The sequence below is a fragment of the Etheostoma cragini genome, chromosome 15 (assembly GCF_013103735.1).
Source record: "Etheostoma cragini isolate CJK2018 chromosome 15, CSU_Ecrag_1.0, whole genome shotgun sequence".
Lineage (NCBI taxonomy): Eukaryota > Metazoa > Chordata > Actinopteri > Perciformes > Percidae > Etheostoma > Etheostoma cragini.
In genome coordinates this window covers 6,060,732-6,088,163 of record NC_048421.1, presented here as the reverse complement: position 1 = coordinate 6,088,163, position 27,432 = coordinate 6,060,732, and the positions used below count along the sequence as shown (strand labels likewise).

The 27,432-nt window shown below is 42.0% G+C and overlaps 1 protein-coding gene and 1 long non-coding RNA gene across 2 annotated transcripts; one reads left to right on the top strand and one right to left on the bottom strand.

Moving 5' to 3' along the window:
- Positions 1-86: 86 nt before the first annotated feature.
- Positions 87-25,329, bottom strand: slc9a3r1b (SLC9A3 regulator 1b). Its single transcript, XM_034893326.1, has 6 exons — positions 24,402-25,329; positions 8,762-8,935; positions 5,858-6,011; positions 3,691-3,734; positions 1,530-1,649; positions 87-1,411 (listed from the first exon to the last, which is right to left on the bottom strand). Exons 1-6 carry the CDS (start codon positions 24,969-24,971, stop codon positions 1,274-1,276), a joined length of 1,200 nt encoding a protein of 399 aa, XP_034749217.1. The 5' UTR covers positions 24,972-25,329; the 3' UTR covers positions 87-1,273.
- Positions 4,190-20,548, top strand: LOC117957545. Its single transcript, XR_004659534.1, has 3 exons — positions 4,190-4,321; positions 6,172-6,176; positions 20,538-20,548. It is a non-coding gene; the product is annotated as an uncharacterized LOC117957545 (long non-coding RNA).
- Positions 25,330-27,432: the final 2,103 nt, after the last annotated feature.

Below are 27,432 nucleotides of genomic sequence, written 5' to 3'. Positions count from 1 at the left end.
ACACACACACATACACACACACTTTCACCTAAGAATTTCTTTTTTTCCTCTCACAAAACTGATAAAAAAACAACTTCACTGGATGATGTTGTTGTGATGACCGATTTATTACAGAATAGAAATTGCTTACTTCTTGCACATAAGCTACAACAAAACTCTGCATATATTCTCAATAGTGGACAAATGCACTAAATCTAGTGAAGCACAGACAATTTGTGGAAATACTTCATCTCGAAGTTAGATAATTACGGTTTTTAAGACATTGAAAGAAATGTGTAAAAATCTAATTTCTCCAGAAGCAATAAAATGATTCCATTTATGAACTGAACGGCCATCCCCAGCAAAGTGAGGACGGTTTTATTTACTCAATATAAACTGTAGTTCACATTTAATAAAATATGATATCATGTATTCAGACAAAGTGGGGATAGTACTGTGGCAAGAAAAGATTAAGCTGAACTTGTTTTCAATTCAGAGTGGAATTTATGTAAAAATAAAGAAGTAAAAATATACATGAGAGATACATAACAGAACCCTATTTAAAACACACTTCTTTCCAGTTTAAAGCCATCAGGAAGTTTCTTATTCACAAAAAGGGCTTTAACATAGAAACTGAAATCTACGCTAATAAAACATTACTGTTCAGACAGATGTTTGATCCCAACAAACTAATAAAAAGGTAAACTAGAGATATTAATTCACTGATTGTCTGGTTGGGTTAACTCACGTTGTTGAAGACACTAGGATGTTTTAAGTGTTAGTAGAAAATAGACAGACAATTAGACGGAGGAGCACGGCCATAAACTGAGCATAACAACCAACTCCTCTTAGTTTCCACAGGCACCAGACTCTCTGGCCAGCAGGGACTGTCAGAGTCACACACACACACACACACACACACACACACACACACACACACACACACACACACACACACACACACACACACACACACACACACACACACACACACACACACACACACACACACACACTTTTCAACATTATCCAGTTCTCTCATTGGCATATGCATCTTTCATTGTTAGTAGCACATTATACACATATAATCTGTTTTATAATAACATACTATCTTTTACAGGCTTGATTTGTCCGGTGCCAGTAGTTAAACTGCTCTTTTTAATGTCATGACAATAAAAAATATCTTGCTGATGTCTCTTTGTAAGAATCACTATAAAACCTGTGTGCGTGAATGCGTGTGTGTATGTGTGTGTGTGTGTGTTTGTGTGTGTGTGTGTGTGTGTGTGAGATTGTCCTATAGGTTGCTGAAGAGTTCATTTTTCTTGGTCCAGTCCATGGGCGGGGCTCTCTTGTTGGAGCGTTTCTGGTGGGCGCGCTCTTTGACCTGCTGCAGGGACAGGTTGAGCGCTGGGATGGCGTCTGCGATGAAACGCTGATGAAAAAACGGGAGCAAATCATGAAATAAAACATAATGAATTATGTTTATTTTGAAAAAAAATGTTTTTAATCATATAAAGTAGTTGTGCTGCAGGATATTTCCTGAGATGTACCTCAGGTGGGGTGTTAGCGGGTGGGGTTGTGAGCGAGGTGTTTGACGAGGCATTGGATGGAGAAGGACTGACTGACAGCTTTGAGTCCCTCTCTGCCTCTTTGGCCCCTCTACCATTCACCTGGGAACACAGAGACTCAGCATCAGCATCCCTTTATTATTATACATAAATGATAAATACAAATTGATATACTATCAAAATCATTACAAATATAGACATTTATTAACATGATGGACATTTACAAGGCAGTCACATCACTGTAGAGTTCAACAAGTGTGATTGGGAAACTATTTGTCTTTCCCGGCCTTGGTGCAGCACCAGACTTAACCACAGGGGGGCAACCTTGGATTTGAGTTGGTTTTTCTATTGAAAGATTTCTATCTACACATTTACCTTAGCTAAAGGCACCTATGAAGTGTTTCCCTAACACATAATTAGTTTAATAAATAAATATACGGAGGTATATGTAAATAAGTAAGGCAAATCATTGGTGTGTTTTGAGCTTCCTTCTTAGTGTTTTTACGGTCAAACATGTCTGCTAATTTAATTGTGTCGGAATCAGAAATAAGATGTATTTAGTACCAGATATAACTTTGTTTTGTAAGAGTGGTGAACGGTGAAATTTGAGAAACTCATCCTGCGTCTACACCTGGTTGCATTGCTCATCATTTGACTAAGATTATTTCTTGCCCCCAGCGTTTTGTATTAGTTTGAATGAGTTGCAAAGGTTGCAGGAAGAGGTATTTTAACTCCCTGCAGACTCAGTATTAGTCTCTCCTGTCAGAAAAATGGACTTTGACCCCACCCCAACCCACCACCCTTTAAAGACAGCATCTTTTCCCTCACGACTTCTCCCTGACCTCTGGAAGCCCCTCCCCCACCTCCCTCCCTCAGCTCATCAACCCTTAAACAAGCATCTGTTATGCAACAATATCAGAACATGTAACTTTACTGCTGCACATACTGTCCCTGAGCTACGGGAAGCCCCGGTCGGGCTTCACTTGCCCTTGCATGTTTGGCCAAGCGCCTGAGCGGAAGGCAGCCACGGTTGGCACAGTAGATTATTTTAGATTATGTTTTAGTGTCTTTATACAAGTCTGGACTTATCTCTATCTCATCAACACTGATTTACATCCAAGTCTAGTGGGTCCACCTGGGAACAAGACACTCTGGTAACCTGAGAGACACTTAAAAAGCATTCCTGCGAGGTTAGAAAAGCACACACACATGCATAAAGCTTGTGTTGGTGTTTCAGACGCATCTTGGCGTTATTTTGTGTTTGATTGAATCCTACCATTGACTTTTTATGGAATTGCGCTGCCTCTGAAATTCGCTTTCCTTCTGTCGGAACACACAGTTCACTTCCGATTCAACAAACAAGATATAACAAGCGTGTTTCCCAAAATGTCCAGCCATTCCTTTAAGTCTGTGAGAAAGTGCACTTGCCTCCTACAGTAAGTGGTGGCCAGTGTGTCTCATTGGGATTACGCCTAAATACTTCAGCAGGATTAACATGAATTTGCTACATTCTTCATGTCTCGGCTCAAAAGTGTTGCTTCTACTTTTAATATACCTTATATACAAAACACTACAAACTGTGGGTCAAGCCACTTCATCTACTGGCGGATTTTTAATTTGTATACACAATCTGTCCTTGAACATTTTCAAATAATTGAAAGTTAATGGAGTACCAGCTGGGTGCGGTTTTCTACAAAGCATTATACAATGAATGCCAGAACGGTTAGACAATCAGAGGAAGTCCGTTGAGTACACGTCGCTGTGATTAATAACTCGCTTCGCCGGCGTCTCAGTTCTCTGATGTGGCAAACCACACCTGAATGCCAAAATACTGCGTGTTTCTTTGAAACCCTGTGTGACCTTGGCCTGCTGGTCTGTGTGCCATATGAAGAGTTACAGAGTATTCAAAGCACGATTATTATTGTCCACCTCTCTGTCAGGAAGGAGAGGCTCCACCAGACAAGAGGGAAGTTGCAGCTGTGGGAGACAGACAGCTCTTCATACACTTCAAAGTTTAAATCCCACTTTTGGCTTCACTCTAACGCAGCTCTCCATACCAAATTATATCTCTACGCTCTTTTTAGTGTCATCCTGCATAATGAGTGTGGTATGTGTGGTATATTTGCTGCTGGTGTAATCTTACCTTCCCCTCCATTCCCCCATTAATCACAGGCTCAGGCAGCGGACCTGTGGGCATGAAAATGACCAAAGAATCAGTCATTGGACTTCAAAAATACAACTCTTGCCCTGTCTGTCAGGACTCATATCATGTCATGACACTTGCAGTCCTTCAGTCCTGCACCATCAACTCAACTCTGCTAGATCAAGAGTCTCTCTGCAGCTCACCTTTCATTCCACCAACACTTACTCTATTACATAGCGCAAGTGTGAGCAGATCATGTATTATTCACAGATGGTTCATCTTCTATGAGATGGGGCTCCTCCTGCTGCTCTATACCTCCCCTCATCCTCATATGCATCCATAGACCCTCCACATATCAGATAGCTGTAGCGGAACATTTCCTTGCAGTTTTTAGTCATTGGCATACAGCCATGTTCAAACACAAACCTCCTTTTTGAGATTTGGTAACTCATCACAGAGGGCCAACACCTCTCTTACCTTCCATCCCTCTGATCCTCCGCACAGTCGAAAAAGTTTCTGTTTCTAGCTAGTGATGATGATTACTGGAGATAGAAGCCAGCCCTACAGACTTAATCTGAGATTAAAGTCCTCCACAGGTCTTTGCTGTGTGTGTTTGTGCCCCTGAGTCCGAGTCCCAGTACAGCTCCAGCTCCAGGCTGAGAGGCCACTTGGAATGAACGCCTTGGTAACCAAACAAAGCTGCTGACCAGCCAGGCTGCTCAGGGAGAGGCTGGAAGAGTGAGTTGACGTTAAAAGTCACTGAAGGCAGGTGCTCTCTGAGTGGGAAGCATGTGAAGTGCAGGCAGTTACCTGGGAAACGCCTCACTGGAATCTCTCCTGTAGGGCGGCATAGCTTTGGATCTTGGACTGAAACACCGGAGAGTTGGAGAGTCCAGGAAATGATAGAACATCTACGTTTCATTCAGTGAAGGCAGTTCAGTGTCTCTATAATCCCAATGTGGTTCATCGCACAAAAGTAAACAACACAGGACAAGTCACCCAAATGCTTACCAATAGATGTTCCGATAGATATACCTAATGTATTCATAAATGGAAACATTCTTTTATAATAGCGAAAAATATTAACAGAACAAAAATCTATTTCCTCTGTCCCGGATACGAAGGGCTGCATCTACCCCCCCTCCCACAACCCCATTCTCCAACTGTTACCATGCCAACAACTGGTAGCAGCATGTTTACATGAGGCATCTGAGTGGTACTCACACACATACACACACACACACACACACACACACACACACACACACACACACCACCTGCCTGAGGATCTTTTTTCTGTGGAGGGACAGCCCTAAAACACAGAAACTCAATCACAGACTGTACTAGGGCTCCCCCTGGTGGCTGTGGTAGATATACCAGGACCTGTGTCATGTCAAAGTGCCTTTGAGCAAGGCACTAAACAACCATATCTGACCTGTTTGTGGATTGGGAGAGAAGGTCGCAAAAAAGGATCCCTTGAATCAGTCATGTATTCATTTATTGATCTTGAGAGTTTATTAACAACCTTTGTCGGTTTGACAACAAAGTCAAGACAATGACTCTCTTATGGGACATTTTTGGGAACTTTAGGGGCTCCATAATCTCATGGCCTTCATCATTGGAAGGAGTTACCACAGGACTGAAATTTCACACTTACAACTCGAGCTATCAAACCTTTGCGAGAGAGAGAAAGATCTGCATTGAAGCCTTTTACGAGCAACACTGTTACTCTGATCTGTCTGATCTTATCTATTTATGTCTAAAAGATTAACTTTCTCCACAGGACTGGGGGGCAGGAAGTGGCTCAGCGTCTCTGTCTCTGTCTGCGTTTCTTGGCAGTGAGAGAAAAGGAAAAAAAAGTCATGCAGGACAGAATAGAGCAAGAGATAGAAACAATTTAAAGAGGAGAGAGCCAAGAAAATGTGACAGACCTCTAATCTGTTAAGAGTTAGACGGAGGACAGGAGGAGGCAGCTTCTAGTGTCTACAACATGTCTATAACTGTTATAACATGTCTATAACTACAACATGTCTACAACCGACAGTAAACCAAGAGTGAATCGTTACGAGCTAATAGCAATCATTCACTCCCTCCTTGCCAGACGGCTGCAGTTGAACTGAAATTGTTTAATGTGTGTGTGTGTGTATTTTTGTGTGTCCTCTCTTACCGGTGAGGTGGTCCAAGGTGGGGGCCACTCGGCACTTCTTGAAGTAGGCATCTGTGTCAGGGTCCACCACCAGCAGACGTGCTTCACTCCCACCGGCTTTAATGACTGCCACGACTTCTGAATGTGTCTTCCCTTCTACTGACACACCGTTCACCTGAGGAGAAAATTTGATTATTTTAGTTTTTTTAATTTTTTTATTTGTTTACCCTGGTTTTTCATTCAATCCTGAGATGTTTCATGTATGTATTTAAATGTGTTAGATAAAACTATGTGGACTGTATTGCTTGATGTATGTTTTTAAATGTGGACCCTAGGAAGAGTAGCGGTGCTTAAGGGCACAACTATTGAGGATCCTATATTAAAATAAAAACTAAAAAGGTTTATTTGGAAGGGGGCTGTCTTTTCTTTGTTCCCAGAGAAGAGAACAAACTTTTTCATCACTGTCAAGGATTTCTTTCTCAATATTATCACTTTGCCTGCAGGACAGGAAATCCTGCACGGAAAACGCACGCACACACGCACACACGCATATACACATTCTTTCAACCACTAACTTGCAAAACAATAACATGCTAAATACCCAAAAAATATTTCTTCTTTTATTTTGTCCCTTAAATCAACTTTTACCCCATGTTTACATGTGGTACTTTAACTATGTGGTATACATTAACTCAACATGTCAGGTGGCTCACTCCCACACCAGCTGAGTGTTGTGGAATAAAATCACCATGGGAAAGCATGTGAGAAATGTCTCAAAGGGTGTGTGTGTGTGTGTGTGTGTGTGTGTGTGTGTGTGTGTGTGTGTGTGTGTGTGTGTGTGTGTGTGTGTGTGTGTGTCTGTGTGTGTTTAGGTCATAGGGTGGACCTGCACGTCTAGGCCAGTCCCACAGAGGAAGCTGGACAATAGCTGCTTGGCCAGTAACAGCAGTAACAATGGCTGTCTCCCCCCAAAGCCCCGCTCCTCAGTGGGTGGTGTGGCTGTCTGGGGCCCTCTGGGGGACTGGAAAGCCCTCGCTAGACCCTCTTACAGACCCAAATCACTATGGTACTTTTAATCCCTCTGTCCACCTTTTCCTATGATTCTTCCTTTCCATTTCACTCTAGTTCTTATCGTCATTCACTGGATTTTTTAGCTCTGTTTTAAACACGTGTTGAAATGATGTATTAGACAAATTCCTTTTGTGTTTTCTGCTTCTGCTAAAGAAATTGGAAGTATGGTTGGTTGTATAATATTCCAACCACAAGGTTTTATAAGTGGACAATACAAACATGGGCATGTGGCCTGTGGTAAGCTTAAAGGAACAGCAGTGTCTCTCATACATTAGCTCAAAATGCTGTCACTGTTGAGCATAACAGTATCATAATGACTATTTTTCAAAATGTCAGAACTTTGAACAAACATTTTAATGACACACTTGTTGTTTTCAACAGAATTGTCTATTGTTTATTTTGCGCATATTACATCTTCCTTCGTCATCCGGAAATTACGGGAATTAACATTGTAATTTTGGTTTTTGTTTTCAACACACATCACCTCTCTCTGTAGGCCAGTGATACACCAAAAAACAACAACAGGTGGACAGAGCTGACCCCAGACCAGTTCAGAAGCTGATTATTCCAGTGGGAGGCTGCTCACAGTGACACTTACACCAGAGTACTCTGGGGGATTTCAGACCCCACACAGCGGCTGTTAGTTCACAACACATTCCTCTGAAAACACAGTTAACTTTGGGAAAAAGACCTGACCACTTCTGACTACCAGAAGGCCTAGTTGATACCACTGGAGAATATTTTTGGAGGTGGGTTTGGATAAGTCAGATTACTTTTCTGTTTACAAATAAAACCCTTTCTATGTGTGTACTTACAGTGTATAGTCTTGCATTAGGCCTTCCTCCACAGCGCTGAGGAGGACGTGCTGGCTGGTCCACAAAGCAATTTGGAATGGGGGAAAAGTGTGCTCTGGTTTATTGGCTTTTTGTTAAACTACTCACAATCATCATGGGCTCTCTTTTCCCCGGACAGAGGCACAGTGCCGCTGCAAAATAGCCTCGGCAAGAAACTTGTTTTGGTGGAACGTGTTTTAATCGTGCAACAGAACACTCAGATTTGACCAATCGTTTAGCTAGCTGTCTCAATTTACCCTGCAGAGACCTGAGGAGCAGTTACCCATAGTCCTCATGAATTAACCCAAGGTTAAAATTCCAACACGAAGAAAGTGGAAGGTAACCTCCAGCCAAAAGGAGGGATAACGCTGACATCTGGCACTACCGGAGCAATCCCGGAAGTGGAACGTTGTGGATATAGACTAGTACTTAAATTACTTATATCAAATACTTTCTGTACTTTTTAGTTTGCACTAGTTTGTCCTAAAACTGTATTATGTGTCTTAATCCATATTTAAAGACCTGATATTCAGCATCATAATAACTACAAGGTAACATGAGTGTGTACCAGGAGTAACACTGATTTTAAATTGGTGTTTATAGCATTTGTCTTTGTCTATTTTTATTGATCATGGAATTGTTTTGACAGTTGTGACAGTACTTCGGGTACATTTTCACACAGTGTTCTCTTTCATAACCTTATAGGTGAGTCCTGATTACATGCCACACAATTTTTCTCTACCTAAGTATTAAAAAAAATCAATGCAGGCTAATTAGAGCAAAAGTATGGCAGACTAATCAGGACAGAAATTCTTGTGTTTCCAATCAGTTACTTCTTATAGAGATGACTCTGTAACTATTAAGTTAAAAAGTTAAAGTTGCTAACACTCCCAATGACTTACATTAATGATTCTTACATAAGACAAACATTTGCCAGAGTTTCTGAGCTGAAGATCAACTCACCGGAACAATGATGTCCCTCTTATTACACTATACTGCATTCTCATACTTGTTACAGTACCTGTACTATCCTGTCCTTGGACAGCAGGCCTGCCCTCTCTGCTGGAGAGTCTTCATCCACAGCTCTGATGTACTGGCCCGGACGCGCCCGCTCGCTGTGCAGGTTGAAGCCATATCCGCTCGGCCCTCGCTGGATCACACAGATACGTGGCCGCAGTTCTGTGCACAACACCTCCTGGAAGAGACCAGAGGAGAGAAAAACAGATCCAGAATGTTAATACACTGTTATGTGACATGCATTAGTAGACCAGACTATTAGCATTAGTTTTAAAAAATATCTCCACCATGGGTTCAGGAAGAACAAGAGGCACAAAGATTACGGATAGCTCCAGTGAATCGTTAACCATGAATATAAAGCCGAGGTTGAACATACAGGTGGCTGCTGCATGCTGATGTGTTGTGCAGTATGTTATTAACAATCGTGTGTAAACTGAAGCTGCTGTTTGACTCCACGTGACTCCAAAGTGCTCACCAGGAAGGAAGGGGGTCTTGAAGGCATGTGATTGGAGGTCTGCTGGGAAGGTTTGTGTAGAATTAAGGGGGGGGCAATCGGCGCTGCTTTGGCCATAAGGAAGGAACCGGTTCCGGTGTGGTCCGCAGCCCTGCTCGCTCCAGGCCCCGAGGAGGACAATGGAAGCTGGGCGCTGACCTCAGACCGCCTCCCCTCGCCCCATCCAGTCCCGTCCAGTCCCACATTGGGGTGGCAGGAAGAGTTAAAGCTGTATTGTCATCCAGGAAAAAAACTCTAGCTCAACCCCAGAACCTCCCTTCCGCTGTGTGGAATAAGCAGGTTCTTTATTTAGAAAAAGGGGGTTTTAATGGCTTTGTCTATTAAAGAGGTGAAAATACAAATTACAAGAGCTACAGAGCTCAGGAGATGCAGCACGGGTCAAGATAATCTCTGTGAGTGTGGACCAATCTGACATGACACTCCCTCCACATCAGAGCGGCTGTGTACTCCCGCCCTCTGTCAACTGAACACTGGAAGACAATGAACAAACTCTATAAATAAGTCTGACTCACTTTCTACAGAAAATACTGACAGGAGGATGTTTTAAGCTACTTACTACTTAACACAATCAATGAGTAATTGTTATTTAGGACTTGCGTTGTTCTAAGCTAACACCCAACCAGATGCAAAGAAGGAGCTTTTCTCTTTTTCTCTTAGTAAGGCATCCGTAAAAGAAACACGCATTGTAAACTTTGTTGTTGCTCCAAATACAATTTACGTGGAACCGGAAACTGTATTTCCAAAGAACGACTCCATTAATTAATTATTAGGAATATTTCCTTCCAACGTAATTTCACTTGGATTCTGTGGATCCAGAAGGATCGTTCCATAAAAGCCACGCCCATTTTCATCTAGATGTTATGATTGATTCATACTGCCTGGAAGATCATTGGTGTTAAAGAGCACTTATACATGCAAAGTATGTATAAATAGGTTTCTTTGCAACAAGCAAATGGAATTGTTAGCAACACATCTCACGTTCTGTACGCAGAACATGAGCTGCTGCCATCCGAAAGGAGGTTTGAAGTTCCTCGCAGACCTAACCGTTCCAAAAACTCCTTTATCCCAGTGTCTATTTGGCTCCTAAATAGCCAAAAGTGAAAGGCAGAACAGGACTGCATGACAATGGAGATTTGTAATTGTTGTACTTCCTCTTATTTAAATTGTTTTATTTATTCAGTTATTTTGAGTCATGTTTAACTAATGCATTGCATGACGCCATGTTCAAAGGACTGTAGTGAGATCTGTTGTATGGTATTGTACAGTATCTGTTGTTTGTACATGCTTGTCTATATTTATTTATTTTTTGCTATGTCTGCAGCATGGGATAAGTGCCCAAGACAAATGTCCCACTATGTGGGACAAGAAAGTTAATCTAGAATCTTGAATCTCGAGAAAGACCATTTTAAATTGTGTCCAAATCTGTGGTTTTTTGTGCTACTCCTGCTAATTCTAAGCGATCTTCACCACATTTGGTCAAACTAAGCCGTAAAAAGTAACATTTTGGGGATATGTGACGTTGCATAACTGTGCCCTGTGTATTTATGTTTGTATGACTTTTATTTGAATTGTAAAGAAATTGTAATCCAATCGATTCTACACTATATATTGCCGAGGACACAAGTCCAAGTGTGCAGTTGATCGGATGAGTGGTTCTTGGGAACGCTAAGCAATTGGCCCATTCTAAACGGGCCCTGCACTACTAATATACTGGACAAATAGGAGTGGTATTAATCTTTTCATCTAACCCTCAGCATGAAACCAAAATATCTAAATATTCCTTTCAACTTCCTTCATAATAGGTTCTTACCCATGTGTAAATACCTCAAACAAAAACTGAATGGAAAAAAACTAGACAGTCTCAGATATACAAAACATTAAATATAATGGCATGTAAGGCTAACAGCAGTCCTTGCTCATCATCATGCAGATCGTTCATCTTTGTGTCCATCAAGAGCCTGCAGAGTGTGTGCTGAACATTTATGCTGCAGGTCAGATGTGCTCCTGATACGAGTCCTACAGCCACAGTTTCATCATAATGGTAACTGATTATACAAAAGGGTTTGTCTTTGATTACAAGTCCTTCACTTTCTCAAGTGTTACACCCAAACTTTAAATGAAACCACCTTCATGTACGAGTCCTTTTAATGTAAATCCAAAGTACAGACTGTGTTTTATTTTAGTTAACAGTTGGTTTAGCTTCATGTTTGTTCTTATTACTGACATTCTCCCCTCTGAAAGCCTGGATTTAAAACTATAGTGCGTAGTTTCTGTTGCCTACATGAAGATTTCTAAGTAGTGACAACTACACTGTTGGTGCATCCACTTGATGCAAGCCTTCTGTGATCACGCACCACACCCTGCCCCTACCCCCACCCCTCCTCCACGCAGTTACAAGTAGCTCAAGGAGGACATGTGCAGAGGATTAAGAAGCAAAATAGAAAAATAGGTAATACCCTTTCAGTTTTTATGTCCTCTTCATCTCCAAAGAACATTGCTGTTGCAAAGGTTGCAGGAAAGCAACATTTTGTAAATAAAGCCGTACTGAGAAATACAGAGAGAGTTTTGTGGAGCTAGTCTTAATTAGCTTTGTATCAACTCATATGGCAATGGCTTAACGGACTATCAGTAACATAACAAAAGTTGCCCTTTAACACACAGATCTTTCTGTCATCATCTTTATCTGTAATGGCAGAACAAGTAAAGCACAAGAGATTCTTTCATTCTCTTTAACAAATTCCATGATCTTACATTACTCAGTTCATGTGCCAAGTGTTAGACACCCAAAAGCAGATGAAACACTAAGTGCCATCGACACACACTACAGCCTAGGCATTAGACTCTGCGGAAGCTGACGTTAAGCATCCCTCTGCGGGGAGAGAGAGGCTCGGGCAGGGACAACAGAGAAAGGGTTTGTGTCGGAGAGGAGTGGAGGGCTGAAGAATCTCCACGAAGGTCTGTAATCTGTGGAATCTGCAGAACACACACAAGCCAGGAGAGGAACCAAGGACCCACTACTTTTCAAATGTGTGAGTGTGAGTGTGTTTGTGTGTGTGTGTGTGTGTGTGTATGTGTTAACAACAAATACAACGTAAGTTCTTCGCAACGTTAGAGCAGAAATCTGATAAACACAGCTGCCAGCTGCAAATAAAATGAGCACATCAAAGTCTGATGGGACGTTCTGTAAAAAAAAAACTGATTACATAATACTCCTCCACATCCACTCATACTGTACAGGTCTTATCTGCTGTTGAATGACACACAAATCTGTGTTCCCTAACTTACAAAGCTTTACAACAGTGCAACTAAATATTTGTTGCAGACAGGCTTAGCTTTGGCCTGAGATCAGCTTAAATTCGCATTCTTGCTCTCGGACTCTCTATTTTGTTTAGAGTACTTCCCAGACCCTAAAGCGTCTGCACGTTTACATGATGAAAGTGTGATGATGTGTGGAAGGAAAAAACGGAGTACTTAGTCTGCATGTGCTGCTTCCTCAGATTGAGTTAGGTTGTTAGGCAGTGAAGATCATCGTCTCATTTTGATTTTCTTCAAATAATGTTTCCGGGGCCATCAAGCAAATAATATGAGTTAGGCCTGAAAAAACTTTGTTGTGGAACTTTACTGCTTTACAAACACCAAAGCAAGGAAGCGCTGTGACTACTCTCCTGAAGTGATTGGAGAGGGAAATTAGGTAGAAATATGCTGGTTGACTAGCATGCCAGCATAGTATTCATATAATAATCAATCAAGCCTAATGTGTATGACAATGACTGTAGGTTGCTTCCTCTAAGTTTCAGGTTGTGGTCGACTAGCGTGACCTGCTCGTTAGTTTGATAAATGGATCCGACCTGCATGTCACGCACACTAGCAACAAACTGTGTATCCAAGAACAATGAAATTAGTGTAAATTACATTAGACAGGACACAGACTTCTGTAGTAGACTAGTGTTACGTTTCCAGTGTCACGGCTCCAAACGGTAACGTTAGTTGGGACGGACGGACCCCTTCTTTCTTTAGGCTAACTATATTAGCTTTAGCCTGACTGGTAGTAGCTTTCTGCGGGGGGAAATGATTATGTTACATTAATCAGGTGATTTAGTTCGTATTTGCAGCAAACATAAAACACTGACTACTGGTGCTTCACTGGCTACCCATCGAAAACTATGCGCATCACTGTGTCAGCGGCAGCTGTTGCCTACGGTGGTTTTCTACACAGGGAGAGCCTCATTTCCCTGTCTTATAGGGGAAGGGTCGGCCGGTAATAATCATGTAAAAGGAGAATGGTGAAAGTTTAATTTTCTATCAAGCAGCAAAAAGATTTTAGCGTCAACATCGCAACGTCCTGCGATGCTACTATCGCACATCAAGATGTCGATGCTGAAACATAATATCGTTCAGCCCTAATATGAGTCACACTCAATGTGGCATGAAATCTCATTTGGCCCCCTCAAAAACCACCAACCTCATTTGTCATTATCAATATTTCTGACTGTTTACAGGAAAAAACAGCTAATACGTATCAGATTTTTCTCACGGTCATGCTAGCCAGCATTTCTTAGAGTGGCTTGTTTATGCCTGGCTTCTTTTATTAGATGCCAAATACATTTATTTTATTCCCTGATCTCATTTCATCTTCTACGTGCTATTTAATGAAAGCCTCCTTTCCCATCATGGTGTGTGTGTGTGTGTGTGTGTGTATGTGCATCAGGGTTTTTGTTCACATGTTTGGGTGTTTTCAGTCTTTTAATTTCTCTCTCATGTTGGGAAGTTGAGCCAGCGCAGAGGGAAGCATATTGAAGGAAGATGTGTCAACAGTTCCTGTTCAACACTTCCCTTCTCAAAAGGAAAACTTTTGTCACTGAGAAAGCGTGATAGATCTCAAAACGCTGTTTTACTGGGCCCAGAGGAACTCATCGTATTTTCCAAAATGTGGACAAACCCTGAAAAATGTTTCTCTTCAACTTAAACTGATCATCAGCTGAGTTTTACAACTAAGTTGATAATATGTTGCATACAAAGTTATGTAACACTGGACAATCCAAATAAAAGTGAAACCTATCCCTCTCGTGTAGAAAGTAGAACTGCATCATATTTGTTCTCACTGAGACACTTCTCTCTCTATTGTACCCATTGTTATCACTCTGTCTACTGCTGTTAAGCCTCTTATTTCTTTAAGATGCAGTTACAGACACTTAGTGGAGTTTCTATCCCCCTTGCACAGACTTCAAGTATTTAGCAAACAAAAGTAAGCAATTGCTTTGAATACCAATTACTTCAAAACAAAACCAGGGCCAGTGTTATTCTGAAAACGCAGTCACGAGTCACACTGAAGCTGTCTCACAAATCTCACTGCATGCTACAGCACACAGTTTATCATTGTGTTTTTGAGAGTTGAAAGTTCCCCACCCAGAGGTTAACATAACCTTGTTTTAGAGATGGTTCTGGTTTTCCTCAGGAAGCTGTGATTATCAAAAGATAAGATACAAAGGCAAAGTTCAACTTACATGCCTCTTTGATGCAGCTGCAACTCCTCTGTGCAGCATGTATGGGGGGCTCTTTTTGTTTTTTCATATCCAGTACAACATGATTTTAGGAAGATTTTTGCTCCCTGGAATGGAAGCACTTAAGTAAATACTTAAAATGAAAGACAAATGCGTCAAGTAAGAAGGGTTGAGATTACTAGCTATTGCTAATTATTCTAATGTATGCTCGCACGATCTTGCACCACCCCATGTTGGTGCTATCATTAAAGTATAAATTCAGCAGGATTCATCCACTGTGAAGTATGAATATTTGTACAAAACTTCATAGCAATCCATCCAATAGTTGTTAAGATTTTTCAATCTGGACCAAAGTGGTGGCTTGACCAACAGACAGGCGCTGCCATACACAGAGCCATGCCGCTAGCTTCTTAAAAAAAGTATCTGTCAGCATTTATATGGGTATTGCTGTAAAAAACAAAGCACAGGAGCCATTTCTGCCAGATTGGTTGATTGATTTGCATCTTCTAAACCCTCTAAGTGAGAAATAAAAGACAGCCAACTACCTCCATAATATCCACCCATCACGTTTATCACCCTCTGACTCAGCCACCGGAGATTTGCATCTGTCAGGCTTTTCTGTTGAGTCTGTTCGAGAGAGGAGCGCTGTGGCTGCGAGCGACTCAGTCTCTGGCATGGAGGGAGCAGTCTGTGAGTGTGTGAGGCTGCAGCTCTACCACTCAACTTGCCAGTTACTTCATATTCTTCATATGTTCCCCATGCTTTGCCTGCAGACTAATGTGTAACTACAGCAGAACACATGCAGGCCTCCTGTACAGCTCCTTATGTTTCACATATCCAGGAAAAGAAAAAGAAAAAAAAGATCACATGCAAACATTTCCTTTAATTATGTAAACACCTCACTGATATATCTTAACCGGCTTGCGTCTGATAAACTCACGAATGCTGCAAATCATCAACTGAAAACTTGTCCCACTCAGCTGCTCTGTGCATGCAGACATGCCTTCCAAAGCGGCCTCTCTTGATGTATCACTCTTCCTCCTTCTGCTTACTTCATCACTTGTGTTGCTCTACTAACAGAGGGCAGCTCCCCCCGGGACTTCTTTGGCCTGTTTGATCGGCATAAAGAGTAACCACTAAAGTGACATAGTGCCAGGCACTGTGGTTACTCAGTGACATGGCAAATCATTGGCCGGCCCGGTCCTTGTGATTGTCATGTGTAGTTTTTGACAGAGATTAACCGACTCAATAAATGCCTAATGTAACCTTGTTCCTTTTTAACTACCACAGCACAAGTGTTATTTTCTTGAGTGTGTGGAGCGCACCACTCTTTCAGGCAGCACGGGGGTGTTGGATTTCAAGCTGGACCATTGAGCCAGCTGCAAGGCAGGCAGAAGGGGGAACAAAGCACCCTACTGTCCCCCCTACCATTTGAGGATGGGACAAACTGGTTCTACAAAAGACACCAAAGAAAGGTTCTGCTGAGGGTTCCCATTACAATAGGCTCTTTAGGGGGAATGCCTGAAAATAGAAAAGTAATGTCACCACAGCGGGGGTACAGGCCCTGGTAAGACCAAGTAGAGTGGTCCTATTAACCAGAGAGGCCTCGCCATCGCTTTAAAGATCTTTCAAAAATAGAGCTGGTAGGGTCTGCTATTCCTCAAGGGTCTCTATCTTTAGTTTGTCGACCCTGCAGTCAGTTTTATCCTATCACAATCAACAAGTGTTATCTCCTTGGGCCAGTCTTCCTGTCCCCGACCCTCCACCCTTGCAGACATGAAATCAGCATCAGCTCAACAACCTCTAACCTCACACAAAGAGGGAAAGCAAGACAGAAAATGTAGATGTCTAGATTTTTGGGACAAGTTCGAGCCTTGTTACATTCAAGCAGAATTGAAAACATGATGTGGTCACTTTGCATTGCATTTTTCACTGTGGCATACAAGCAAATGTTAAAAATCAGTGGTTTATTACATAACCAGTGCTGTGTAAGCTTTTCTCTCAGGGGCAAACAATGTGTCTAATCATAGATGCAACATTTTCCTGTAATGTGTCTTCACAATCCCACCAGTCACTTTTGTATTGAGCTGTTGAGTTGAGTGAGGTGAAGGGAAATAATGAAGGCAAATGTAAATGTAAATGTAAATGGACTTATGTACCACTTATCTAGTCTTAACGACTACTCAAAGCGCTTTCACACAGAACAGGAACCATTCACAATTCACACACATTCATACACTGTGGCCGAGGCTGCCGTACAAGGTGCAACCTGCTCATCAGATAAACACTCACACACGTCTCCACTCCGATGGCGCAGCATCAGGGGCAACCTGAAAAAGTCACACTCTTTAATCACAACCTGCCCTGTGGTTGTGTTGCATTATTAAGGGTACTGTTATTGGAAACATGTTTAGCTAATCTATTTTCTTGTGTGATGAATTCTCCTTGGGTGACCGGAAAATGCCTTTTGTTATTTTTTTTACAATAAATAGAAAATGTGAAACAATGAATTGCAAAAGGGTTGTCTTTCTTAACTGGACAGGAAATATCTCAACATAATGGCTGGCCATGTTTGTTGTCTGTGCTATCCGACAGAAATAAGAACAAGACCAAGTCTCTACAGTATTGTCATTGGCTCTGTAAGGGTGAACTTAGGCACAACGGTGCTTTGAGCTAAATGCTAATGTCAGTATGCTAACATGCTGATGCTAAGCAGGTGTATTTACATGTTTGTTTAGCGAGTTCACCCCGTTAACGTCTTAGCATGCTAACACCAGCCAATTAGCACTAAACTCAAATAACAGCTGTGGCTGATAGGAATGTCTTTAGTTTTGAAAGTATTACAATTTCCAAAAAAGTAACTATTTGGGGATATATTTTTATACATTTGCTTAGTTTGCACCATTCAGGTACATACATATGCACGCCAAAAATGTACATTCATTTTCTCTGTCTTAGTTGTATGGCATTTGTGTCTTGTGCGACACGAAGGGAAGTGGACGGCAAGGGGTGAGTCTATTTCAGGGCGAGCAGCCAGTCATTTCCCCCTCCTCCACCATCCCTCCCCCCCCCCCCCCCCCCCCGGCAGGGTGCGGCCCTCCGGCTCATTGTCCGGCCGGGGTGCTGAACCTTCAGCAGAATGGAGTGGGAACTGGAATGTAGCATTGTGGAGTCTCAGTCCAGTATCACACAAACACACACACACACATTTACACACACACACACACACACACACACACAGGGTTCAGGTTCCACCCCTGACCTAGGCCACAGTGGTCTTGGCGGCAGGGACAGGACAGTAGGTGCTGTTGTCTGGACTGACGTCACTAAAACGTTTCACTAAGCGTGCTGTGATTTTCAAAAAGACAAGATATCATTGGTTACTTGTTCCGACCCTAATCAATAGAGCAATATAATGTTCACTTGTGATGTAGAACTCCTTTCTTTGATTAAAACGTTACGGTTGTGCTGGACATAACACAACCGTAACAGACATTATGAAGACAGAAGACAGAAAACAGACATTATGAACTGGGTGGCCCTGGTTGCCTATAAAAGGTTTATAAAAATGCTGACCATAAAATCTTGATGTCTCTGGTTGAAGTCTAGTTGCAGACCATTGTTGCATGTCCTTCACACTCCACACACTTTATTTCCTGTCATCGCTCCGCTGTCTGCTGATTTAAAGCCAGAAATGGCCATGAAATACAAAAAGGCAAACATTCTATGCACTTTGGTATCGTAAGTATGCTTTCATTGTTTTCTATGTTTTCCTCACCTCTTTGTTAAACAGGTGATGTAATGACTAGTGCGTGACTGTCTTGCAAAAACACTAGTGATACTGTCTTGTTATCTTGGGCGAAATTTTTTGATAGTATTGTGTCATGAGTTGCTTTGAGATTCCCGCCCATAATACACATACATGTCGGGGGTGGTTACTGAAACACAAACTCGACAGATAGAGGCCAACTAAATACAGAGAGTCTGACCGCTGCATGGGGTTTGGATGAATCTGGAATAGAAATGATAAGACATTTTGGTTTTGGTTATTTTGATGTAGATTAAATGCTATCGTTTCCTGATCTTAATGCCTGTGGTACACCGTTTTTGAGTGTATTTATCGTAAATAAATCAACATTATCAATGATGCGTTTTGGTGATATTTGATTCAGTTAGTACCACTCATTAGGAGATGAGTTTTTTAAGATAAAATAACATGGGTCTGTCTTTGACTTAATTAAATTAAATTGAAAAACCTTAATGCATACAGGTATGATTATCCAATGTTGCCATTGGGATTATGATGCAGTCCTGGGAATTGATTAGCAATATTTTTTTCCTTTTCTATCATCTCTACTTTCAGACTTACTCATACACAAATAGGTGCAGGGAAACATGTTACTCATAAAATACACAAATCTTAGAGTTGAAACACAATGCAGCACCGTACACCCTTCATTTCCCTTGAAACGCACGGATCGACGATCAACAAAGAGCAGGGAAAGGAAGCGTGACACCCAAACACACACACACACACACACAAACACACACACACACACACACACAAACGTGAAAAATACAAATACAAATACAACACATGCCCAAACGTACAGTACAAGCAGAACATCAAGTGACCCTCAGATTGAATTATAAAGTATATCTGAACAGACAAACACAATGACACGTTATTTTTTTACCCAAACAGAGCCTGAACAATACCTGGCTTTGTCACAGTGGCTTTAATGACAAGCAAACCAACAAACACAGCTGGAGACGCTGTTTACTTTGATGATTCAATGTCTGTCGCTGGAACGACTATTCAACCTGTGTTTATTTTAGTCATCATATGTCCTGTTCATCGCAGGCAGTTAGTTGCTACTTTACCTCAGACACACAGCGATGCCTCTAACCTTTGAGCTGTTGTTTTATTGTCCTGCTATGAGCTGCTGAAAGTGCAGGCCAGGGGACTGAGAAGAGGATGGGGGGGTGGGGCTGGGGGGTGGAATCTTCCACCACCAACAATGACAGGAAACCAGCGCAAGCGTCCTGGGGTCTGTGCAGAGGCCAAGAGTCCCATAGACAGCGGCAGGCAGCCAGAAACACACCCCGGACCACCCTGGCTCAAATAGCTACTATAGGTGTGGCTTTTTTGATCATCGAAAGCTGACATTTATTCTATTCAGAGAAAATGGTTTCCACAGGCTATTCCTGAAAGCATTACATCACATAAATGTGGACGGTAAACTCTGAAAACTCAAGTCTGTCCCGCTGAAGAAAATATGACAGTACACAGATAGGAATGTCACGTGGATGTATCCCTTCCTTGTGCCATAAATCATAATTCTTGCTAATGGTCAGTGAAGATCTGCCACTGTGGGAAATAATATAGGAATGTCCTCCTAACCTAGGTTAATATTGGGTTTGCTAATGGTGACACACACACACACACACACACACACACACACACACACAATGAAAGCCAGTTAGAAAGACCACTGTTGATAGACTGCACCATACAAATATAAACTGAATCTTCCCACAAAGCAGCTTCAGGGTGATTTGTTTAGAGAAAACACGCCATCCCCTGCAGTTAAAGGACGCTTCTATGTAAAGCCAGTGTAAAAAGCTAAGCGTGTGTGATGAAAGCAGCAGGGAGGATTCAAGCTCTTTAATGAGCAGGTTTTATATGAATGTGCAGATTAAAGGCTCAGATTAGAGGAGGGAAGTGACAACCGACACAAAGTTGCCTTCTTGTTTCATTTCAGGCCTCTGCAAAGTGTGAGTGTCCTCTTTCTACCTATTGTAGAAACATCCACAGTGATATTACACACATTCACACACTTAGAATTACTTAGTACCAGATCTCATCTCGCTGCAGTCAATTTCATCTCACACAAGTGTTCTTCCTCTCCTGTAATTAGTGTGTAAGGACAGTCTTATGTAAGCAGCCAGTAGCGATTCAGGAAAACTCCCCAAAAAAACTTCTCACCCTAGCCCTCTCCTACTCTCTCGAATCTATGTGCATCACTGAAGAAAAAAGCAAATCCAGTTCCAGAAAAAAAAACAGCTTTTTAATGGCCCAAAAGGTTTCTGTACGGAACAATCATCCCCATTTTTATAAAGTTTATGGATTTGCATTTCAAAAAAACTGGTTAACAAATTTAGTAGGCTCATGTGTTTTTTAATTAGTGTCATGTAACAAATATGAATTTTAAACATAAGGGGTTTTCAATCTCTCGAATGTGTTGATTTAAATATATATGTTGATTTCCCACTTTTCTCATGTTATATCATTCATTTTATGTCTTAATTTTAATGGAAAGGTTCACAATTTTTCAAATCTGTTACAACAAAAGTTCAGGTGCCCATATGTGCAGTAAAACTGCACTCCTGTTCATACTGGCCATTAAAAGGTCTTAAAAAAAGTCTTCATTCACAAAAATACTTAAAATCATTTTTAAGTTTTTGTTTGTTTTTTGGATGGGCAAATGGATCTAGATTTGTTATATGAGCTGAAAGAGAGCATCTGCTGCTACTTCACTGCCATCAACAATTGCTGAGTAAAACTTTTACTGCCTGGTAAACAAAACAACGACCTTTGGAACCGATGGTACAGTATTTTATTTTTTTGCGTGTGTGTTTTGTTCCATGATGACAACAGCGGGTTCTGTTTTCTTCCCGGGACACACTCCGTGTTCTAACCTTCGTTACTGATTGTTCACTTTTTCACACCTCTACTGCGCTGTCTCACTTTCGCCTTCTTCCATCTTCACACATACATTCGGTGCACTCCACACGCGCTGCACACACACACACACACACACACACACACACACACACACACACACACACACACGCATCCAACATCAGTATAACCATGGCAACCGTGAGCGAGGCTTTTCAGTTTCCGGGGCAGGCGTTGCTCTTCGAATCCTCTTTTGTGTTGCTTCAGAGACTGAGGCCAGACAGCCAAAATCTGGACGTCTGTGTGTGTGTGTGTGTGTGTGTGTGTGTGTGTTTGTGTCATTGGCCAGGCCTAAGGGCTCGGGCGAAGGAATGCCGGACAGGATGTTGGGAGAAAATTCTAGAAAGAGTGGAGTCACTGGAAAAAAAACCACACCTTGAGGTGCATCTGACTGTAACATAGAGACAGCCGACTCTAAAACTGCATCCCTCAAGTCCAATTTAGACACTCACACACTGTGCTGTTTCCTCTGTCCCTAAGTAACTTCTGCAGCTTCTAAAATGTTGGGTTTTGTACGCCTTTAACATAAAAAAAGAGATGCCTCTTGATGGATTTTTGCTCCATAAGTCAAACTTAAAGTTCGAGTGGTAAAAATGAGATTATTAAGAGTAATGTTGTTTGTTGTGATGCCTGTTCCCTGGGGGTTGCGTTCCAGTGTAAATTGTATTGCCACAGGCCATCTGTGGAGAATATCAAGAGTAAACACGGGAACAATTGCTGTATATTCCTGGGACAAACAATATAACCAAGCAGTGCCCAACAGTTGTACACAAGTGTGTATCTTAAATCCCAGACACATAACTCCAGAAGGTCCTGCAGGAAGATGAAAAAAAAAACTAGGTAAGGAAGTGTGTGGCCCCTATATAATGCCAAAGCTTCAGTAATGGCAATGTGGCATTTTAGACTTCTTCTTTTTTAAAGATTTCTTTTTTTGAAAGGGACAATGCACATTAATCAAAATGAGCACAGAGTCCAATATTTAAAGATGCCAGATTAAGCCATGCAGGCTACTTTTCATCTGCAGTCCCTAGCAGGTTGATGACTTAAAACAATTCAGCTTGAACAGCTGGGTTCAGATAAGGTGAGGGAGTTTACAAATAGCCCATAGCATCATGTGATCCTTGACAGTTTTAGTTGTTACCACCACTGAGGGCGTTCTTATGAAAAAATGGTAAAGTCTCTGAGAAAATAAAAACTATTCATGTGGATATGGTAAACAAGCACACAGAGACGTTATTTGTGCACAGAAACTAGAGCTGAAGAAATTCGCCGATAAAGAAATTCTTCACAACTAAATCTACAACTATTTTGATGATTGATTAATCATTTTAGTAATGTTTACAAATCCCAAAACATCACTAGTTCAAGTTTCTAAAATGTGAATATTAGCTAGTTTTCTTTGTCTTCTATGATATTGTACTGGATATTGTTTGAACAGCTTAGTTTAGGACAAAGACTGGAAACAGAGACAAACAGCTAGCTTTGCTCTATTTACTGTGGAGTGCTAATGATCTTCTCATATAACTCTCAGACAGAAGCAAATATGTCAAACCATGTCATTAACATTAGGAAAGGAACAATATTCAAGCTACGTATGTCACAAATTACAACCACCAAAATACAATATCTATCTTCATCCCACAATAGAGATCACTTCAATAGACCTCCCAATCTGACTCCTCATCATCACTCAACCATTAGCTGTCACCTTTTTCTTGACCTCCCAACAGCTTCAGAGATCATCCAAAACATACACTGAACAGCAGCAACATCCTGGCTATGGTTCAACCAGTATTACATCCTGCAGAAATGCTTAAATCTGGCCTTGTTGCACAACAATTTCATTGTTATTCGATGTTGTCTCAATCAAACAGTGGGTGTACTATCTGCCATCACATAGAGACAGAGTTGAGCTGCATATTTATGGTCTTTTTCTACGTCTTTGTTTCTGATAGCTGCTGGCTCTCTGCACACTGTGGCCCTTCTTCCCAACTCACTTCCACCTACACTAATGTACCGAACAGGAGAGCTGGACACAAACAGACACAGCCTCGGGGGTAAACATCCAGGGTGTAGCGAAGGGCACAGATGTTCCAGACAAGAAGGACCCTCTTCTCTTCGAGTGCTTTTTAATGAACCCTGGTCCTGAGTTCACAGCCACACACAGACACATGTGCAGACAGACAGATGGCGTGACAGGAGAAAAAAAGGGCACATCAACAAGTGGCCACTGCGGAGTGAGAATAAACCCATAATGGTTTACAGACAAAGATCAAAGGTTGAACATTTTCATTCTTGGGAATCTTTTTTTGAGATGACAAAAAAGACATTTCCTTCTGTTTGTTGTGGCTGGTTCAGCAATGTCAGATATTTGTTATCGTGGCTTTCTAGAGGAAGGGCACACAACACCATTTTTTTGAAAGTGGGTTTGTGTCCTTCATTGATACTGACTTCGTGCTTAACCTTGTGGCATCACTGTAATAACAGACGACAGCTTTCAAGTGATTGCTCTTTGAGAGGGCTGCAGAACACTCACAATCATCTCAGAGGAGAAAGTCGAGCAACAGTTTGAGGTTTACAGACTTGACAGAGGGTGGTTCATGGTTGAGTTTTTCTTGACCCCAAGGCTGAACCAGGTTGTTGTTTGTCCTCTCACCCACAGGAAATGTCCAGCCAGCTGACCCTGCCTACGGCCTGTTAGCATGTGGGTGCAGTTGCCCATATTATCCATGTTATAGACACAGAGCACCTATTCTCTCTAGGAAAACACTCCTTCAGTGATGCATTCAGGGGCTCGTGCCATTCTCATTTTGTGTAGTGGACAGCTGGAGGAAAATTTAACCTGAAAATAAAATCTGCAGAAACTTATTCAACATTGACTCACCTTCTCAGAGTTGATGCTCAGCTTTTTCTCTACATGCACGTGCATTTCTCCGTTACTCTCCGGGACAGGCGTGGACTCCCTGGGTGTCTCCTCCCGCTCCTCCTCCTCCTCATCCCCCTTGACGTGCCGCTCATCCCCGTTTACCGTCCCGTCCATCTCCCTGTCCTCCTCCTCCACCTCCACAACCACCACCACCTCCTCCTCATCATCATCTTCGTCGAAGGGTAACGGGATACCGTCAGTGACATACTCCTTCAGACACTTCATGTTGTGTTTCTTCAGCAGCTGCTCCGTGTCCGGGTCCACCACTACGAGCTCCAGCCGGCCCACGGTGGCTCGTATCCGGGACACGACTTGCTGGTGGCTCTCGTTCTCCACGTCCTCCCCGTTGACAAACACCAGTCGGTCTCCGGCTCGGAGCCTCGAGGTTTCAGCCGGGCTCTCGGGCTCCACTAACCGGATAAACTGCCCCGTCTTGCCTTTCTCCCCGTGGAGGTGGAAGCCGTATCCGTTCTCCCCCTTCTCCAGCGTGCACAACCGGGGGCGCAGATATTGGCTTTTGCTCGGCATGGTTGGCTATAGGCTTCACTCGCCTTCACACTGCTTCTGAACTGTGTCTCAACTTGTTGCTTGAAGTGGAAATGACTACAAGACCTGCTCCAGGATGCTGCTGGGGAGGGGTGTGTGTGAATGAGTCGTACCCCTTAAAAAAAACACTCAACCCCCGCCCTCTTGGGGATATTAGTCCGTGGGAAACGGTGCTGGTGTTCCACTTTCACTCACGAGTCCAAGACTAACTTGCTCCTCACACTTGTGTAAATCCTCTCTGTGGCTCCTGCTATCAGACAGTGGAGGTCCTGACCCAAGGACTGAATTGAGGCTGATTAGACTCACACAGCAGCTCCCTCTCAGTGTGCGACAAAAGTAGAAAAGCCACTCAGGAAGAGGGAGGTGCGTTCAGGGAACAGCCCAGCTGCTGCCTCGTGCAAAGTAGGGAGAATTGGAAGAGGCTAAATACAAACCGAGGCTCAGGCTGTCAAGGAAAAAACATGAAGATGATGATAGGATCTAGGATCTTGGACTAGATAGTGTTTGGATGAAAGAAAAACGAGTGTTTTTTCCCCCCAGATGCACAAACCTGCAGACCTGTTGTGATATAATTACCATTCTTTAATTTTCAGTTTGCTTTCTTCAAGTTTACCTGAAATTGCATTGCAGTCCCTCCCTCACATGTTGCCTTCTTTCCCCTCTGTGAGCAACACTTGTGCCCATTCATTTCGTCCCTTTGTAGCCTACATATTTGTTCTTACTGCTCAGAATAATTCCTCATTTTGGCATCTTTTCATTTTGCCCCCAAACCCCCTTTTCACCTTCCTGCTGCCATTCTATGTATAATTTATTGTGTATTCATTTAGCATTGTGTGTTTTAGGACAATCAATTATCTAATACATAATTAGTTTATTCTTTACTAGTCCTGGTATCATACAAACACTAAGTAGAAATTAAATAATATGTAAGCTGTTACGACATAGTTATGGCCTTCTGATATTACAGTCTTCAGATAGGTTGTAATGTAAATGTAATTGTGATCACTGTTATGCACAAATTAGGTATTTTGAGAACCCTATCAAGAGTTTAATTTAACAATAATGATCAACATAAGTTTAAAATTCCATAGTGTTATGAAGCCAGTCAAGCCAGAACCTCTAAGAGATAAGAGTGAAAGCTTGTATAAATATGAGCCCGGTGGTAAGCTGCAGAAATTAAGTCTCAGAGAGGATTAGACTTTTCAGTATGAATGCTTCCAGACCTGATAAGAAGACAGTTTCAGGCTCTCTCAACACTCTCAAACCTTGGAATTTAAAGCTACCGCAGCATCAGCACTGATAACTGCAGCATGTTTAAGGGTAGCTGTTAGTTAATTTTTTTTCTCTCTCACAAGGACAGAAAGGCTTCCTAATGTGTCTGCAGTGTGACTCACAGATGTGAGTGGGAGAGGAGGCAAGCTGCATGCAGGCGTACAGCCCAGTACAGTTAACTGTGAATATTCTCAATAACAACCACTAAGTTCAACCAACACATTAATGCAACCACAGTATTAACAAAAACATCATCACCCAGGTGTTTCAGAACAGTGTACCTGTATAAAAGTTAACACAATTCTCCTGAAGGAGACAATTAAAGCTTATTTTCCCATTTAATGGCTTAAGATAGACTCTAAAAAACAGACTCAACATGTAATGAGCCTGTCTAAATGATAAAACACTTCTTATAGTACAACATACGAAATAAACAGGGTAACTGCTGCCACACAGTGGCCCATTAACCTCAGCACATCCTATAACTACACACACACACACACACACACGGAAGCACACACGCACACACAAACACACTTCAATAAAACAAGACCACATACATTACAAAATATACTTTTTTTATACAACATGATAACAAAGCACTTTTCATGGCACTTTGTGGCACTCCCATCGTGACGCCTCAGAAGAGGGACAAATGTGACATCAAGCAATTCATAGTGGACATTGTACAGAGAAACGAGTTACACGATGCATGAGCAAATACAGTTTCGGTACAGCAACATCCATCGTTAAAGGAGACACCACAATGTTTGGGAGTGCCCTCTGTGTGTGAATGGTAAATGATAATTATCATTTTGCATGAAGCCTGTTGCAACATTGGGATGATCCTCCAGCACTATTACATGTACAGTATTTGAATGAAGTTTCAGTGGCCCTGAATTGAATGTAGTACAGACAGACACACAGTGGGCGTGCGCCCTTTAAAAAGTTGGCTTTATTCTATCTAACAGCAGCACAGATGTGAACAGATGGAATAATTTTAGCTACAATCTGACTGTGACACTGAAGTCCACTTCTCAAAAGCACTGAATTTTCAAAGAAAATGCCAAATGGGATTCAGTTCACAGCCTGGTAAAAACAGGGACAGAAACAAACTAAGAGTTGCAGGGCAAAATGCTACATCGACATCAACGATCATCTTGATTGTTCA

Coding starts and splice junctions, on each gene's coding strand:
- slc9a3r1b (XM_034893326.1), bottom strand. CDS start 24,971: ATGCCGAGCAAAAGCCAATATCTGCGCCCCCGGTTGTGCACGCTGGAG. Junction 6,012..8,761: donor CCAAGGACAGGATAGTACAG/GTACTGTAACAA, acceptor TTTTCTCCTCAG/GTGAACGGTGTGTCAGTAGA. Junction 1,412..1,529: donor CCGCTAACACCCCACCTGAG/GTACATCTCAGG, acceptor TTTTTTCATCAG/CGTTTCATCGCAGACGCCAT.